Source organism: Platichthys flesus, chromosome 3 (assembly GCF_949316205.1).
Source record: "Platichthys flesus chromosome 3, fPlaFle2.1, whole genome shotgun sequence".
Taxonomy (NCBI): Eukaryota; Metazoa; Chordata; class Actinopteri; order Pleuronectiformes; family Pleuronectidae; genus Platichthys; species Platichthys flesus.
In genome coordinates, this window is record NC_084947.1 from 7,464,659 (window position 1) to 7,482,440 (window position 17,782).

The window sequence follows — 17,782 nt, forward strand, 5'->3', positions numbered from 1 at the left end:
GCACGGACGTGGTGACCCCTACACGGTTGATGAGACGGGAGCTGATATGCGAGTCAGACAGAGCCACATTTGTAAAAAGCGATAGCCAATTACGGCAGCCCGGCTCTGGGATAATAGCCTGCCTGTCAGGGTCTGTGTGCAGTATATGCGAGCGCATGTATGTGTGCGTGTCTGTGCCTGAGCACGTAGTACCCAAGAGTGAATACGGGGTTCCTATTCTCATCTATTTGCTCTATATCTCCATTCCTTAGATATTAATTTCGGAGCAGTGCTGCAGCACGGGGCCCAGGTCGTTAGCGTGATTCATCTGGGCTTCATCCAAAACGGGCATGTAAAAGACAGAAAGTGGAAGCCATGTCCACCACAATTGGAGGCATATTTCTGTAAGGTTTCAGCAGCAGGGAATAATGGGGAGGTTTTTGAATCCATAATTTTCTCCATATCTGCTTTATGTTACAAATGATGTGAAATACTGAGGGAACCGGAATATAAAGGTGGAGGATAAAGACGTATTCTGGAGCATCAGAAAGAAAGAAAGGAAAAGAATAAATTACATTATGGTTTTTATTTATTATCCCTTTCCCTGTATATAATGCAAGGCACTCCAGCAATGCAAAGTCATGTATGGTTGTATGTGCCAAGCCATACAGGCCGCCCTCTGTCATAGAGACATTGGGAATGAGCCGCGGCGGAGATGGAGCGAAGGGGGCAACAACAGGGACACTGGTTTGAAAGCTCAAACATCAGCGCCTGTCCTGTACTTTCCACAGACACATGATCTCCTCAAGGACTCGGCCCCGTCAGCCACAGTGGCCAGCCACCTGAAACAGAGGAATGATAGACTATCAGAGGAAGGGAAACTGTTCAAGGGAATTGTGTGGATTTAGTGGTCTAGTGCTGACACATGGCTTTGAGCATGGTAGAAAAGCACTTTAACTCTTCAGTGCTTTTATCGCGTGTACACACCCCATAAAACACTGGTAGCACAGCTCGTACATACAGTAGCGCACACATGATGCATACGTAAGGCTCCGTCAGAAGCAGACGGGTTACACTAAGAAAACTAAAATCTTCTCTGATTTTTACCTCAGCCAGGGAGGTCGTGTTTTCATCCGTCTGCTTGATGATTTGTTTGTGAGACTTTGAAGGAATTTCCAGGAAACTTGGTAGAAGGATGCCACACGGGTTAAAGAGGAACTCAGTACCTTTTGAAGTTTCCTTCAGTTTTTCTTGCACTAAAACATTTAAATTGCAGTTTTCCCAGAGAAGAATTCATGGATCTTCATGGATCTAAATTCAGCCGTATTTAGGGCACATATATCTATGAGTGTATGAAATTTGATACAGCTTGATTGAATTTAAGGTACCTATATTGAATGTCATTCAATGGCCGAACAAGGGGCCCTTATTCGCAGAGAGGGGCCAATTATATGCCAAACAATCATGCATAATCCCAGATTCAGTCAAATGCACATTTAAATTACACATTGAATATATTTTGAAAGGTGTTCGAGCCCAATGTAGTTCCCAAAGCCTTTATTTTTTGTAAAAGTCTTGTCTTGTAAGTGCACCGGATGTGACTCTGCAGAAGAAACTCAATGTTAAGACTATGGAAACATCCTCGGAACGATTACAAAACTGTTGGAAATGTTCAGAGTTCAGACTACGGGCAGTAAAGCTCAGTCACTTGAGTAGATTTTAATGTCTGCACAACGTCTGCAGAAAGATTCAAGCATTCATTAATCCCCATGTGATGAGACTATAAAGGACAAGTTTTATCCTTTTATACAAGTGTCTTTTTTCCTCTGCTAGCAGCAACCCGACTCTGGCTTGTTATTTGTATTCGTCACATTTAAGTCGTCAACGAATTGCCAATGGGTTGGACACACACAGACTCAGATTCATGTTGCACCCAGCAAGACTCCTATATTCATAGATGCATCGTCCCTGCAGTTGCTATCTGATCATTTCCATAACAATCAAATCACAGAGAAAGCAGAAAAAAAAACCAAAGAACTTAAACGCACCATGGCAAAAATGCTATGGCACTGTTTTTTTTAGCATTATCTGATTGAATCTACTGTAGTTCTCCATAAAAAATTGATTAACTGAAAATAAATAATTTTTCAAGGGCTGGCAGCGTACAATTGCATATGAATTTGAAATCCATTCTGAAGCTGTAAATATTCTGAAGCTGTAAATATACTTTGCGCTTGTTTATATTTATTTGTACTGTGACACCGTGGTGACGATATGGGGATTTATTAAAGTTTTGACAGTATTTTTCATCAGGGAGCTTCTACCCGTTTATTTTTATACATAATTCATATGTACTTAAAGAAATCCCAGATTGGGGCTTTAATGCAGAAAACAAACAGTGAAGTTATAGTGTATCCTATGCGATATTCCCCTCTCTCCTATTCATCTCCATAATAGAGATGCAAGCTCCGTAATGCTCACTGGGAGCCAAGCATGAGATTGAGGATTTCTCACACACCATGCATTATTCATAGTCCAGAGCAACAGAGTGTGTAAGATGAGAATTACACAGCATGAAGAGAACAGGGGAGAGGGTATTGAGGGGAGAGGAGAGGGGAGAGACGAGGGAGGAAAGGGGGGAACAAAGGTGAGAGACGGTGTGGAAGAGAAAGAGATAAAGGAGGAAAAAAGAGAGCAAGACAGTGGACACTGTCAGATCTCCATTTCCCATCCCTTTCAGGTTAACCCCGGGATTGTTTTTGGAGTTTGTGAAAAGCGGGGCGCAGGAAATGAATATGGAAGCGGGAGCCCTGATAGCTTGACCAGATTGGCTCACAATTTGCATTTGTTAAATGTGCGTCTTGTGAGTTCGGTTTGTATTCCGAGCACAGACTGAATAGTGAGCAGGACATTTCAGGGTTCTGTTACGATTCGTGTCGAGGCTTCGTTCTTCATAATGAAAAACAGTGGGACGTGAGTCAGGGTTGGAATTGATTTGTTTAACAATGGAAATGAAACAAAGTAGGAGGCATGGACCAAAATAGAAGGCGCGCTAACTTAAATGAAAACTGGGGACCAAGAAATTGTGAGAATGTGGCTGATGCAATTTGACAAATGACTTGTACAGAATGATATAGAGCATTTTTCATCAGAATAATTGGTAGATGGATAAAAAAAATATGATTTTGTGTCCATTACGGTGCAAAAATATTCCGGCGCCAACTTACAGTACGGCGCCGGCCGATAGAATCTTGGTTCACTTCATTTAGAGCTTGAAAAGTTCTTGAAAAATAATTGTTCAATGTAGAAGCGACTAGTTCTGGTGGTAATTATTAAATAAAACAAGGATATGGAATATAAACTCATGGCAATAACAGTGTTTTTATTCCTCTGACGACGCCATTTACTTGTTCTTAGGGCCTTTCTCAGCAGGAGACTAATGGTATTAGATAGTGAAGTTAATTGAATATATTTTTATATAATAAAAATATTATTAAATACACATGCGACCATGTGTGTGTGCGCGATAGTGTGTATGGGCATGTGTTGGGTCAGACGCAGCCTTAATGGCAAGAAAGTGATGGTTACTGGCTTTTTAACTTCCCAGTGATGAAAAGCCAGTATTAATTTAGGCTACAGATTTCATTTGTTCCGAACAGGAAAAACAATATAAATCACTTTTAGAGTGATTAGAGAGAGGGTTGGATTAATCCAGGCCTGATTAGGGCATTATGCTGGCTTGTTATGGACACACAGGGTGACTGACGGTAATTACTGTCTGTAATAGGAGAGCACACACTCAGTCAAGGCATGAGCCACGGCGCGCTGTGTGTGGATTTATGTGTGTGCAGGTATCTACTGTTATGTGTGAGGACGGTTTGATGGAAACTGGGTTTGATAATGTTTGCTTTTCACCAATAACACATTGAAATATGTGGACTGCGCGCAATCAGGAGGACGAGCAGGGACGCAGCCTTGTGTGAGAGACCGACGCGGGCGTTGAGAGCAGCGTGCCGGGGGAGAGGTGAAAGAGTCATGGCTTTGTTTATGATTATTGATATCCTTAGACAAACATATTCGGCTGGGTAATAAAAACAGATGGCAGCAGGTATGGCAAGTATTACCCTGAGGAAAATTAGAGGGGTGCTAAATCAGCAAATCGAACCTCAATGTGCACATCACACACACACACACACACCTATAAGTCTGATCCATACACACACAATACAGGCCGCACCACTGTCTCCTGCTAAATGGAAGGATATTCTGATTGATCTCAATTTCACATAATTTCAATTCAAAGACAAGTTAAATGCAACTTTGAGGGTAACCAGTTTTATTCCTTACAAGCTGCATTAATGCCACGGTTGTCTTGGCAGCATTAGAAAGCATCGAGCACATTCAGCAAAGGCTCCGCGTGTCCGCATTGTCGTTATTATGTGGAATTTCCTGCAGGTGCAAAGCTAAATATCTTTTACAGTTCGGGAGCGGACATAAGGCAGTCAATGAGATGTGTCCCATTAAAAGCATGGAAAATAAGTAGGCATATTTAGCACAACGCTGCCCATCGCTCCTCCAACTGCACTCCCATCCTCCATGCTCCTTTTCCTTCTCTTCCCCCTCGCGTCCCTCTGGCTTTCTTTATGGCAGCAATTGTTCCCTTTCAACACATCATTGGTTGAAGGAGAACTTTAACACGCCGTTGACTCAGCAAGCGCCCCCCCAGCCCCCTCCCCTCACTCCCATCGGTCCCTTTGGGCTGTAAAACAACAGTCTGGAAGCTTATTTTATGAGTGCACGCCTCTGCTCTTTGCATGTTTATGTCAAACATTTGGAACAAATGGCATCCATTGGCTGGAACAACACAGATAAATCTAGTCAATTCACAAGCAAGGGGAAAAGCTGCAGGCCACTGAGAAAGTGGCCCACTTGATGGCTGACGGGAGGAGTGCTTGCATTATTCAATTAATACCTGAAAGGGGTACATTTTATGCTGCATTTACTAAAGCATCCACCAGTCAATGTGCGCTTGGATCACACAAATACATAAACACACATACACACTCCCACACAAACACAGGGGCTTGTGTTTGCATCCTGGGAAAAGACTGGACTCCCCTTCCATTTTGCCAAATCAAATATACAGTGAGAGCAAGCTAAAAGGCACTTTCAATCAGCCGCTCTGGGTCTGTCTGTCAATCTGGGAACAACAACAATCTAGCCTACTTGGAGTGGTCTAGTCAACATCCATTCCACAATAAATTCAATCAGTGATGCTTTGTGTTTGTGTGTGTGTGTGTGTTTGCGCGAGTTGTGCACGTCTAAGTGCACGTGTCTGTGAGAGAGGCAGAGCGAAAGACGTGGACTCTTTGTGACAGCTTTGTTTTAAAACAACAAAAGATTTTAAAAGTGGCACCTGAATGTTCATGGAGAAATCAAATTCACACACACATGCTAGTCCAGATATAAAGAAAATGCAAAAGTGAATACATTTTTACTTGGAGCACAACCCGAGTCTTCTTTCAAAGTGATAATAGGAATCTCTAGTTCACCAAATAATCTTGGAGCCAAGTAGCAGAGTTAACAGGCCTGAGCTAATGACATTGATGTGGAGGGATGTTCGCTGGAGTGATTGTCTGACTGTTTGAGACCTGAAGGCAGCGCGAGCAGCCTCATCATGGTCCCGCACTCTCATTATTTGGCCACAAATGGAAATGCAAATCGCTCGCTTTGCTGCGGACGCTTCAAATTTATTAAACTAAAAGGTTTAATTTCCATTTTTCTCTGCATCAGCTTTATTTATAAATGTCGTGCCCTATGAAGACCCTGTTATTTTCTCCCTCTCCTGCAGCTTCTTAACAAATCTGCTCATTAATATGGAAATGGGGAATCAATCGCTTTTCCGGCGACTGAGGGCTGTTTCCCCCCGCGGTGTGTAATGTGCTCTGACTGGTCATCAGCACAAACAAATTCACATGCATAAACACACCGCACATAGAAAGCCAGAATATTCCTACTTACCTATATACAGTATCTATTTATATCTCCATCAATGCATTAACATAAAAATAATGCGTGCTGCTTTGTATTTCACTATGCGCTGGTAATGCTGGTCGTAATATTGCCAGAATGGCACCAGATGTTGCAGCATTAATAACCCATAATATCAAGTCCTGCTTATCCAACCTTTCAGAGCCCTAAAATAACACTCATAGACCTTAATGAGATCTAATTATGCACAAGGTTCTTATTCAGGGCAATATGATAATTGCATCTGCAGCTTTTAACACTTGGTTGTCATGTTGGCCAGTAAATTGCTTCTCTGCTCCCTCTCCTTCTGTCTGTCTGTCTGTCTTTCTGCCCTGCTCTCTCGTTCTCTATCCACTCTCCGTCTCTTTTTTCCGTCTTTCTATACAGTCAACAGCGGGAAGTGAACTATCACACCTATCCACTCTTGTCTGCAACCTAATGAACATTACTAAATGGCCATGACCAGCTGGTTAAGAGACTAATGCAGCAGCTATTAGCCAAAGCGGTTGTTTCCACACAGAGTCAACTGAGGGAAGCAGCAGTGAAGAGTCAGGAGAGAGCGGACAAGGGCAGACAGGTCCTCGCTTTCACACCATTAACACACACACACACATACATATATACAGTACATACATACACACACACACAAACTTCACAGCCTGGAACAGCATGTTTATCTTTCACATTCTGCAGCAAACAAACCATGTGACGTATTCTTAACCCACAGTGCATTAGACCTTATTAGGGCCTCAAGGTGTGTGAGTGTCTTATTAGGAAAATTCAGTTTCACTCAAGGTCTCAGCACTGCGGTTGCAGACCACTGGCCATTGATTATTCATAGAGTCTGTGATTGGGTCCATTAATACAAGATTAGGGAGGGAACCGATGCTCTTTTTGTGCATGTGTGTATGCGTGTGTGATAGAGAATGTTTATATGGAGAGGAGTGAGTTGAATTGCAATGAATTCACAGTTTTGTTTTTGTTCATCAATGTGGCACAGTATATAGGTACAGTACATAAACCAAAATGTATAAAGTATCTGTGTGTGAGGAGGCATATTTACTTATGAGCAGAGGCAGAAGAGTTCAGGTAGTATCAGGTGTGAGGCTACGACAAAGCCAAAGCAGCCCAGTGCCTTTGTTTAAATATGAGCAAAAGGATTGGAACAATAAAAGAGAATATCTTAAGCTCCATCATTTGGCACATACTGTAAGATTTCCACCTAATAGCATTTGTTCTTCAATTGAAACTTAATCTGGGTAAATGGTGCTTAAATGTTTAAATCACATTTACAGGCTGTCAACTGATGTGATGTTCTTCACATGGTCACCCTTCGTTTGAATGAAAATAAATTGACGGCAAATGAGAGGATTCTGCAAAAACGGGTTGAGGAGACCTATTGGACCGTAGCTCCCCCAAGTGGCTACTTTTGGTAACTAAGACACTTTAAGGGGGAATGTGGAAATGCACACTCACTAAACGAGCTCTGATTCTTCTCATAGGGACAAGTGAAATGATTTACACTAAATTGTCTGGGATTTCCACTGATAAAGAGGTCACTGTTTAGTTTATTTGAGGTTCCCCATTAGAAGCACATGGGTATACCTCTAGTCTTCACGGGGTCCTGGACATAAAAATACAATACAGACACGAAATTAAGAATAGGCAATCAGGGGTTTGCCTCTCCAGCTCTATTTTCACAGGCATTAACATAATCATAGTTAACCTGATCATAATTATGACAAAGAGAAGATTGCTGTGGTATTTGTTCGACCATTGCTCAAAGGCTGTGTGGTATACATTAAGAAAAGAACTGGAAAAAATTCAGAACAGGAGTTTTTTTTAATTTTAATTGATTTCTGGGTGCTAAAATATAATTTTATAGAAATAAATGATATCCACATGCTGACTGGAAATTGCATATTAATTAAAAAAAATAACCAGGTTTACAAGCCTGGAATATAAACACTGGGAGTTTATTTTTGGTTGATTTGCATAACAGCATTTCACAATTTGTAACAGTAAGAGTAGAATATTATCCTCACACAGAAAAGACGAGACCAGGCAGTAGTGTGTTGCATCTCTGGCTATATAATGAAGCTGCCATGTACTGTTGTGTGCACTGTATTGATGGAAATATATAGGCAAGATTTCTACATAAACACAGAAGGTAGTAAAGTAAATGTGAAGATAAAATAAAGAATAAACATAGAATTACATAATTTCTCCTTGTGATAAAATGATTTGTTTCATGTATTAAATTAATACTTTATGTATTGATTTGTACTTATATCATTTATTGTCCCCCAACATAAATAAGATTTACAAGATTGGCTAATTGCTATCACTACAATGTAATCAGTGTATTGATTATTGGATGATATAAATAAATGGTAGAAGTTTAGAAATACAAAAAATATATGATTAGAGAAATAAAAAAAACAATGCAGAAAATGAATAATGCAAAAATTTGATTATTTGTCACATTCATCGAGGCAAGGACTTTTATTCATGCTTTTGTCTCCAGCCATCTTGATTACTGTAACTCATTACTTGCAGGACCTGCCCCAGAAATCCATCGACCGTCTCTGACTTGCTCAGAATGTGGCAGCCAGAGCTCTTACAAAAACTCAAACGTATGAACACATTATCCTAAATCTGGCCTTATCTGTTTATTAAGAAGGATCCCCATTAGCTCTACCCTAAGACAGAGCTACTTTTATTGGGGTCCACATTCAAGACATACATACAGATATCAAACATTTTAAAACAAACATTATTGCGCTGGCTACGTGTCACGCTCAGAATGGATTAACATTTTAATGCTAGTTTTTAAATATCTTAGCAGCATTACCCCCTCTTATATCACTGACCTTCTAATCCTGTAGATACCTGCTCCTAATCTCAGATCTGCAGGTCATCTGTTGCTCTTGGTTCCCAGGGTGAGGAGGTGATACTGGTGGAGCTTCATCTGTAAGGTCTCCTGGGCTATGAAATAACACACATTTTTATCTAGATTTCTTAGTGTATGTCTTTGTGTATGTAATCTTTCCGTTTCTGTGTTTGAGAAGCACTTTGTAACCTCCTTTTTGAAAAGTCACGTTTTATTATCATAGAATAACCTTTTTGATCATCAAACTAAGTCTGTTTTGTGTGTTTTTGTTTATTTGTTTGTGCTTATGTCATTGTTGTCCTCTATAATAGATGGAAACTTAACCCCCCCCCACGCCTCCTATTATCTGAACCTATGCTGAGTGATTATTTCTAATCATCACATGTTCTGTGTTATCGATGAATTACAGGTAATAACAAATCACATCCGTGGTCGTGTACCTGTCATGACGTCATGCTGTCCGCGGTGCTGAAGCGGTGACGTCGCGGGCGCCGCTCGTCACACATCCTCTCCTCTTCTGCCATTTTTGTCCCCGCTACTTGCTAGCTTGCTAACCGAGGGGGTCTCCATCAGCCGGAGGCGGGGGAAGACTGCGAGGCAGCAGAGAGAGGCAGTCACCGTACAGACCCGAACCTTCCCCGCAGAACCGGGGGGCCTCTTCCGCTCAGTGCACTGCTTCCAGAGAGGCGACAGCCATGTCCGATTTTGACAGCAACCCGTTCGCGGACCCGGACTTCAGCAACCCCTTCCAGGTAGCCAGCCTAGCTAACCGGCTTGGAAACCCATTGAGGCCGGTTAGCATCCCGGCTAACTGTCATGGCTAGTAGCTCGATAGCTAGCTAGCGGCTTGGTAATCACTCTCCACGTTATGTGTCTCGTTACACACACAATGACTGTCGGGGTCGTGACGTCAGCTACGACTGACTCTCTAACAAACGGGGGGCGCTTTGTTTCTCACGTTGTGTTAACATACATTGACCTAAAGACACCTGTTGTTAGCTAGCTAGCTGCTAGCACCAGACAGGTACATTGTGTGTTTGTACATGCCGCTGGGACGCAGGAGGTTTACACGTCTCATTGTTGAGGAGATGTTGCAGCATTGTTTTGGTTTCCTTTGCGGGGATTCGTCGCACTGTGCTGGGACACGTAGCACAACACACTGAAGCCTCCCTGCTCACCGTAGCTTAGACACGTTAACCATTCCCTTCCACGTTCACAGCTGGGGTGGCTTAGATCATGTCTGTTTGTGCCACTGTGTGTTCCACATGATGCACAGAGGTGTGTGTTCTCCTTTGTGAGCTGTCTTACCTTCCACCTCTTTCTGCCATCACTGTGGCAGACATCAGAACAACTGCTCACAGGAGAATCAGCTGTTGAGTTCCTCCCCCTCAATTTAAAGGGTGTGCTCGTAGGTGGGTGGGGTTAAAATGCAAGAGTTTGGGTTATTCATGTCACGTGGTTGCTCGCCTCCAGCTCAAAACATGATTATAACACACACACATCCAGAAAAAAACTATATTTTCATAAGTTTGTGCTGGAACAATAAAACAACACAAAGCTTCCTTTAAAGGATTTACGAGCCAGTGATGTTTTGAGCACAAGGCTGTTCCTCAGATTTCCTCACACTTCAGGCCCAAGTAGTTAGAATCTGATTCTTCTGTACAAAGTCAAGACCACTTCCAGTAGAATATAGTAAATATATTGCAATGCATTGCATGCCCACCCTGCTCCCTGTTCACACCGCTGTCAACAAATCAATGATCAGACCACAACCCAGTGATTGTGGTCAGCTGTTGTTCTTTATATAAGCTATTGGTCAGGAAAAAAAACAATCAGCTAAAAACACAAGCTTTTGATTTTGTAGTTGTAGTCTTGACCTCCCTGAAGCCTTCTCTGTCCCGTAGGATCCCTCTGTGACGCAGGTGACCCGGTCTGCCCCTCCTGGTGGTCTGGAGGAATATAACCCCTTCACAGACGGCAGAACGGTCAGCTTGCATGTGTTTGTGTGCTTCTGAGAATATTACCTAATTTTTATTTTTCAACAACCCTCTTTCTCTCTTCCTCCACCTCTCAGTCACAGAGGATTTACAGTTTTGATTCAGTGTCTGTCTTTTGATTGGGTAAATATTAACATAGCAGGTCATTGCTGGTTTACAGGCAGCCCCTGGAAATGCCCCCAAATCAACTCCTGCCCCAGCCCAGAACACACAACCTGCCATCATGAAGCCCACAGAAGAGCCTCCGGCTTATTCACAGCAACAGACTCAGGTACTACACACAGAACATGCTCATATATATGCAAATTAATCTATTTTACTTTTAAATTTTACTGGTCCAGCCTAGTTTAACTTAACATGCTCTCAGCATTTTGATTCACTACATTGTAGTACTATACAGACTCTGTCTTTGCGTCTGGTTCACCTTTCTTCCACCTTTCCTTTATATAATCATCTGTTCTCTGATGGCCCAGCCGAGGCGTAATGAGGTACTGTCTGTCATCTGGTGTCTCCTGCACCCCTTCATGTCCCCGTCTTGAATAGTGTGAATCCATTTGAAGCCTTTTCCCCACCTGTAGCTTTCCCTTTGCAGTAGAATTTTAGAGCCAGTTCCTTACTAACTGAAGAAGACAAGTGAGTTGACAGCAGGAGCTGATTGCGTTTCCAACCCTAACCCCCTCTTTTCCTTCTCAAACTAACACGCCCAAGCTTACCTGAGTGGAAAATATCTTTCATTACTCACCTTATTGGATATCATAACTCCTGTCAGATGCTGCGCAGTAAATTTCAAGTGCCTTTCTGTGTCTTTGTTAGGACCAAGCACGTGTTCAGGCTGAGTTGTTGAGAAGGCAGGAGGAGTTAGAGAAGAAAGCAGCGGAGCTTGATCGTCGCGAGAAAGAGTTGCAGTCTCACGGAGCCGCGGGAGGTCAGTCAGTCAGACCTTCAGTCAGCCACTTCATGCACCCACTCACCTCACATTAACCTCCTGAGAATGAGTGGTCATTACAGATTAATCCGAGACAAATGACCATGTGGACAAGACTTAAAAAGTACATGTGTTGACACATTATTCAGTTTCTGATGTAAGTGAAATAAGTGTTGATATTTTGCAGATACACAGTAGGTGGCCTGGGATCCTTATCTCTCATTTTATTATGTAGGTTAAGTAAACTAAAACGTGTTTGTTTCCAGCAGGGAAAGTGGTACGATGAGGTCCGATAACGTTTGATACAGTGTTTAAATTATAGTTGAACTTAATGCCTTGTGGCCCTATGTCAGAAAGAATCTAGAAACATGGAAAAACTGATCAGGAAAGGACTGCTATCATCGGTTTTAAGACAAATTTAGAGTAGGTTGTTTTCCATTAAAAGTTCCTAATTAGTGTCATCCAAATATCCGAGGCATTTCCATATCTATCCAGGTTATTTGCAATAAAATAAAAAGTCCCATTTTTCTGTTCACTCACACCTGACCACCTTTTCTTTTTGATTTTACTAAACGCAAGAGCGTTTTCATTCAATTGTTTCAACACTTGCACACATATATTAACCAAGATGTTAACTTCTGACACTATTACTCAAAACACATCATCCAAACACTGTTTCCTTTCTCCTCAAAGGGCGTAAGAACAACTGGCCTCCACTGCCAGAGAAGTTCCCCGTTGGCCCATGTTTCTACCATGATATCGCTGTGGACATTCCTGTGGAGTTCCAGAAGACCGTCAAGATCATGTACAACCTTTGGATCTGTAAGTGGATCATTATGGAGACTATAGGAGCTATAACACTCAAAGGGAAAGACCACAATTATGAGTAAAGACAGGAAAGAAGCTCTCTATATCAACTGTCACATCCATAAATGAACAGTATTACCCAGTGAATGTAATCATTGCCTTTTGTTTTAGTCTGAGCCTTGGTTGACAACTTAAACTCATGTATTGCAAGTGTTTTACCATGAAACACATTTGTCTGCTCTTTTATCAAATGATGAGAAGAAAAACTGATTTTTGTTATTTTCTATGATTATAATTCACTGTAATCTTTTACTCTAATGACACTAACGATGTTCATGTTGTTCCAGTCCATGCAGGCACGCTCTTTGTGAACATGTTCGGCTGCCTGGCCTGGTTCTGTGTGGATGCATCCCGTGGTGTCGATTTTGGCCTGGCGATGCTCTGGTTCCTGCTGTTCACCCCCTGTTCTTTCGTCTGCTGGTACAGACCGCTCTACGGGGCTTTCAGGTAAGCAACTGGACAGTTACACTGCCTTGTGCAACAGTGGAAAGAAACACACACACACACAAAACTGTAGACAAACATGTGCCTGGCATCACCAAACACATTAAAACAGGTCTGGATCCCTGCAGTTCATTTCTGTTTTACATGGGTTTGTCATATCAACAAATGCAGCTAATTCAGTGGTTCTTTTCTTCTTTTAAAGAAAATCGACTGTCCAGTTTGTTATTTATGATAACTTCACGATAGCAGATCCATTTTAGTTGAATGGTTGTGATTGGTCCTCGCAGTTTCAGGACTGATGGAATCAGTCTGAACAGAAGAGGGGGCCAGACCCATAAGAAACATGAGTGAACATAAGCTCACTGGTTGGTCAGGCTTTCAGGCTTGCTCGTCAAGGTATGAAGATAGTAAAGAAGAGTTGGCAGTTGTCTTTGAAAAGGCAGTTAGTCCTTGACCTAGTAAATGTCCTTATCCTCCTTTCAATCTCTAACTCCACACCAACCAACACCAGATAATTTGTTTCTGTACGGGAAGATAGTGTAATGTAAAGTCATGGATAAAGACTTTCACAGGCTGAGGAAATTAGCGGGGAACTGATGTTTATTAGTGCCACAGTCAAAGAAATGTCTTATTGTCTCTCACTAATCTTGTTTTCTATCTCCTCCACAGGAGTGACAGTTCGTTCCGCTTCTTTGTCTTCTTCTTCGTCTACATCTGTCAGTTTGGAGTTCACGTCCTGCAAACTATCGGCATCACCGGCTGGGGAACATGGTCAGTATTTGGTCGGAGGCTTTCCCTCCTTCTGTATTTCTGTTGAGTGTGTGCTGAAGTTACTTTACATTTGCTTTGTTTTTGTTGTTTTTTCTTCCAGTGGCTGGATTACAGCTTTAACTGGTCTGAACGCCAGCATCCCAGTGGGCATCATCATGTTGCTGATCGCAGCTCTGTTCACTGCACTGTCCGTGGGCTCGCTCATCATGTTTAAAAAGGTAACACGAATACAGATCACTCCAACGTGACAGCAGACCTGGTTAATTCACGAATGTGAGAAACTGAAAGGCAGAGGCAAAAATGATTAAAGTGTTTTGTGGGACAACGCTGATACCGATAAAGGATTTCCAATACCTATATATCGGCCAACTTATGTCTATTCTTTTTTAAATTGGCATTGATTCCCATGATGTCGATATCAAACCCTTGTGACAATCGAGGCTTGATATTTGAACTCCATATAAGTAGCTGTGAATTAAGAATCAAATATTTAGACCTTACGTGAAGAAAACAGAAGAAAAAATTCTAAAATATATCTTTTGGTTCTTCTATAAAGTGAAAGTTTTCCATTGTAAACACAAATATCTATATATCTATGAAAGGCTCTTATCAGACAATTTTGTAGGGCAGCTGATACATTCTTTTCTTTTAATGGTTCATATTATTTGTACGCTATCAATAACTATATACAGTACGTTGTCTGAACATTTGAGAGTCAGAGTTTGTTCTCTGACCAACGTCCTTGATTCCAGCTAATTTTCTACTCCACTCTTTCCAGGTGCACGTTCTCTATCGGACCACCGGGGCCAGTTTTGAGAAGGCTCAGCAGGAGTTTGCGACTGGAGTCATGACCAACAAGACGGTTCAGACGGCAGCCGCCAATGCTGCCGCTAACGCTGCAACCAACGCTGCTCGTGGGGCCTTTAAACCTCATCCATAAACTGACTCACACACACACACACACACACACCCACACACACACACGCTTACACACAGTGACAAGGTGGAGATGCACAGCTCTGGCCCTGCTGGTTCTCAGATCAAATTGATTTTTAATTTATGAATGTTGCAATGCTACGGTTGCCATGCACACGTTGCTAAAGAAAAGTGTAACGTAAATAACAGACAAGTGTCCAGAGCTGTTCATCCTCATATCAGTGAAATCTCCTCTACATCGGCCCTGTCTGCTTTTCAGTCAGGCTGCTCACATCCCTTTGAAACATCCCCGTACTGACTCGACGTGTGTTCTGAGTGTGTGGGGTTCCATCTCACTCTGTCATCTCACTCCTGTTGTGGCTCCTCTGTCCTCCTCTGCTGAAGATAGTTCATCCGGACATGACAGTTCTAGCATTCCTTATTTTTCTCATGGTGACAACGTCTAAACAGCTTCCTGCCTGGTTATTGGTTAAAGTGATAATCCGCTCATGGTGTTTTCCACATTATTCAGTGTTTCTTGGTCAGATACTGAAAGTACAGTATATGTTGGATTGGCTGCAGCTGCGTGTGAATGTTTACTTCACTTGAAAGGAAAAAATTGGGGCTTTTCATGATCACTCCGGTGCTTGAACATGAAGGTATGAAATTTGAATTTTACCTTGTTCTATATCAGTGCTTCATCCCTCAGACAATACCATTCTCGTTATGGTAGAACCTAATTCTTATAAATAGGAGTCTGACAGCATTGAAACGACATGCATGTCAAGCACCCTGAAGGTAGAAGTCGCTCCCTCCACTATTGGCTGGATCAGGGGAACGTCTACTACGTGTTTTGTACCCATCAGTTCCCGTGAGAAGCGAGCTGCAGAGTTATGTCCCAGTGGCTGTTTGACTGATTGATTGATGATGTTTGGATCTATTCGTGGAGACGCACTGAACACCCAGGTCAGTGGAGGTCACCAGTACTCACCACAAACCTTCAGTCCGGTGCTCTCGTGCATTAAAAGGGGGGAGAACACCTGAGGAATAATTGCGTTTCCTTTATCGTGTGTGTGGCATTAATCGTGTGGCTCCCCCCCCCCAGTTGTTTCTCCAGACCTTCACACTAACGGCGCTATGAGTCTGGAGAGCTGCTCGGTCGTGACCTCCTGTTGAAAAGGACGCATAATAACATTCATGGTGATAACTGAGAGAAGGGACCTGGCTTTTCCCACTGAACATGACAGTGATGAAGCTATTCTCTTCCTTTTCCTGAGATTATCCTAAATACACAAACCAGTAAAAACACTGATACTGCTTTTATGAACACTAACAGTCTGTTTGCATTTCTACAGACAAAGCCAGTCTGCTGATTTTCCACATCAGTAATGGCCTCAGAAGTTTCTCAGCCATTAAGAACACTAAGGAAAGAGAGAACTGGACGTGACACAGTGATATCACTCAGATATTTTAATTTATATACAATAATAACAGTGTTATTCAGCACTAAGTTGTAGAGACGACTCATTGAAGGGAAGTATGGATGCAGGTTACACACGTGTATCTCTCATCGTCGAGTGTGAAGACGTACATGACCGATGACTGGTGACTGGTGCTGCTGTTACCACATCGCAAATGTGCAGCTTAAGATCAATAACTGGTCGTGACAAAGCAAGAAAAAGTCTTGGCAGCATTTTGTGTTCGAATTATCTTTGTTCTAAACTCATTGCACATTTCTTGTTTCGCGTTAAACTTAGTGCAAAAGACAAAACATGTTTTTATTTATGGTGTAATTTAAGTTGTTCGCATTTCAGTCGTGTTTGGTTAGATTTGACATTATATATTATGTTTGTTTGTGGGTTTTTTTTGTATCACCATAGCATAAGCTAGATTGTGTTTAACGACCTTGCAACTTGATCCTGAAGGAGTTGTGCTCGTGTGGATGAGAATGTGTGTATGACTGGTTTGAAAGAAAGAAGAAACCTCCCTCAAGTGTTATTGTAATTCTTGAAGAGCTTTGAGAGATCCACCAAATGTCCATTTAGATTTGTTTTTAAATCTCTGTTTGTGACGTGTTCCCTTGCCATGTTTTACTTTTGAGCTATTAACACAACTTATCTTTGCTACACACATGATTTCCATGTATCTATAGTTTTAAGCGGTTGTTAAATGAAGCCATTGCCTATGTGGGTGAGTAGTTGATGTGTTTGGCGAGCTGGTCCGCAGTACAGAACGTGTTTGAAGTTTGCTGACACATTATTTCACTAATTTCACTGAATCAGAGAAGAAACTCATTTGAAAGGGACACTTGTATATTTTGTAAAGTTGAAAATTTGATCCCCATTTTCAGTCACATGTAAAAAGAAAATGTAATGCACTCTCGTCTGGCCTTTGTCGCATGTGAAATAGTTTGAGTTTTGTATATTTATGGTATTAACATGAAATAAAATTTCAAAGAAATGTTTGTGAATTTATTTTCAGAAAAAACTAAAATCAAGGCTCGTTATTTCAACAACCAAAAGATAAAACAATATCAATATTTGCTATAAAATTTTCACAAATAGCAATATATCAAAGGTTGAATACAAATTGATATATTGCTAATGCTTGTACAGAGATATAACATAAAAATTATCAACCTCAGATTTGTTAACTGTTTCACTTTGTATCAGACTTTATCTGCTCAAAAAGAAAAAGTTTTAATTTTCAGTGTTTTTCACTGATATTAACATTTTTATCTTGATATAATTTCTGCCTATATCACCCAGCCGTATGTTCGCTGGTGCTACCTTTGTTCTAAAATATTTTTAAACAGTTTTAATTGATGGATGAATTAAACTCAATTGATGAAATGTATCAAGTTACACTGAGAAGTAAACACCAGTGTTTCCCAATCAAACTTTGATCTTTTGGAATCGGTTCAGAATAACTAGGCAGTAGTAGTAGAAACTTAGGACAGTG

The 17,782-nt window shown here is 41.5% G+C and overlaps 1 protein-coding gene and 1 long non-coding RNA gene across 4 annotated transcripts; one reads left to right on the forward strand and one right to left on the reverse strand.

Annotated features, from left to right (window-relative positions):
- Nucleotides 1–566: 566 nt before the first annotated feature.
- LOC133940323 (uncharacterized) lies at nucleotides 567–10,667 on the reverse strand. Of its 2 annotated transcripts, XR_009915633.1 has the most exons (4): nucleotides 10,211–10,667; nucleotides 9,343–9,492; nucleotides 8,883–8,997; nucleotides 567–821 (listed from the first exon to the last, which is right to left on the reverse strand). It is a non-coding gene; the product is annotated as an uncharacterized LOC133940323 (long non-coding RNA). The 2 variants fall into 2 exon arrangements; XR_009915632.1 differs by lacking the exon at nucleotides 9,343–9,492 and having other exon boundaries at nucleotides 10,211–10,653.
- On the forward strand, nucleotides 9,522–17,272 carry LOC133940297 (secretory carrier-associated membrane protein 1-like). Of its 2 annotated transcripts, XM_062381632.1 has the most exons (10): nucleotides 9,522–9,654; nucleotides 10,807–10,887; nucleotides 11,060–11,170; nucleotides 11,373–11,387; nucleotides 11,713–11,824; nucleotides 12,518–12,646; nucleotides 12,979–13,138; nucleotides 13,805–13,906; nucleotides 14,007–14,124; nucleotides 14,685–17,272. In XM_062381632.1, the coding sequence occupies exons 1-10, from the start codon at nucleotides 9,598–9,600 to the stop codon at nucleotides 14,844–14,846; spliced, it is 1,047 nt and encodes a 348-aa protein (XP_062237616.1). In that variant the 5' UTR covers nucleotides 9,522–9,597; the 3' UTR covers nucleotides 14,847–17,272. The 2 variants fall into 2 exon arrangements, with proteins under 2 accessions (XP_062237616.1, XP_062237617.1); XM_062381633.1 differs by lacking the exon at nucleotides 11,373–11,387.
- The last annotated feature ends 510 nt before the right edge of the window (nucleotides 17,273–17,782 follow it).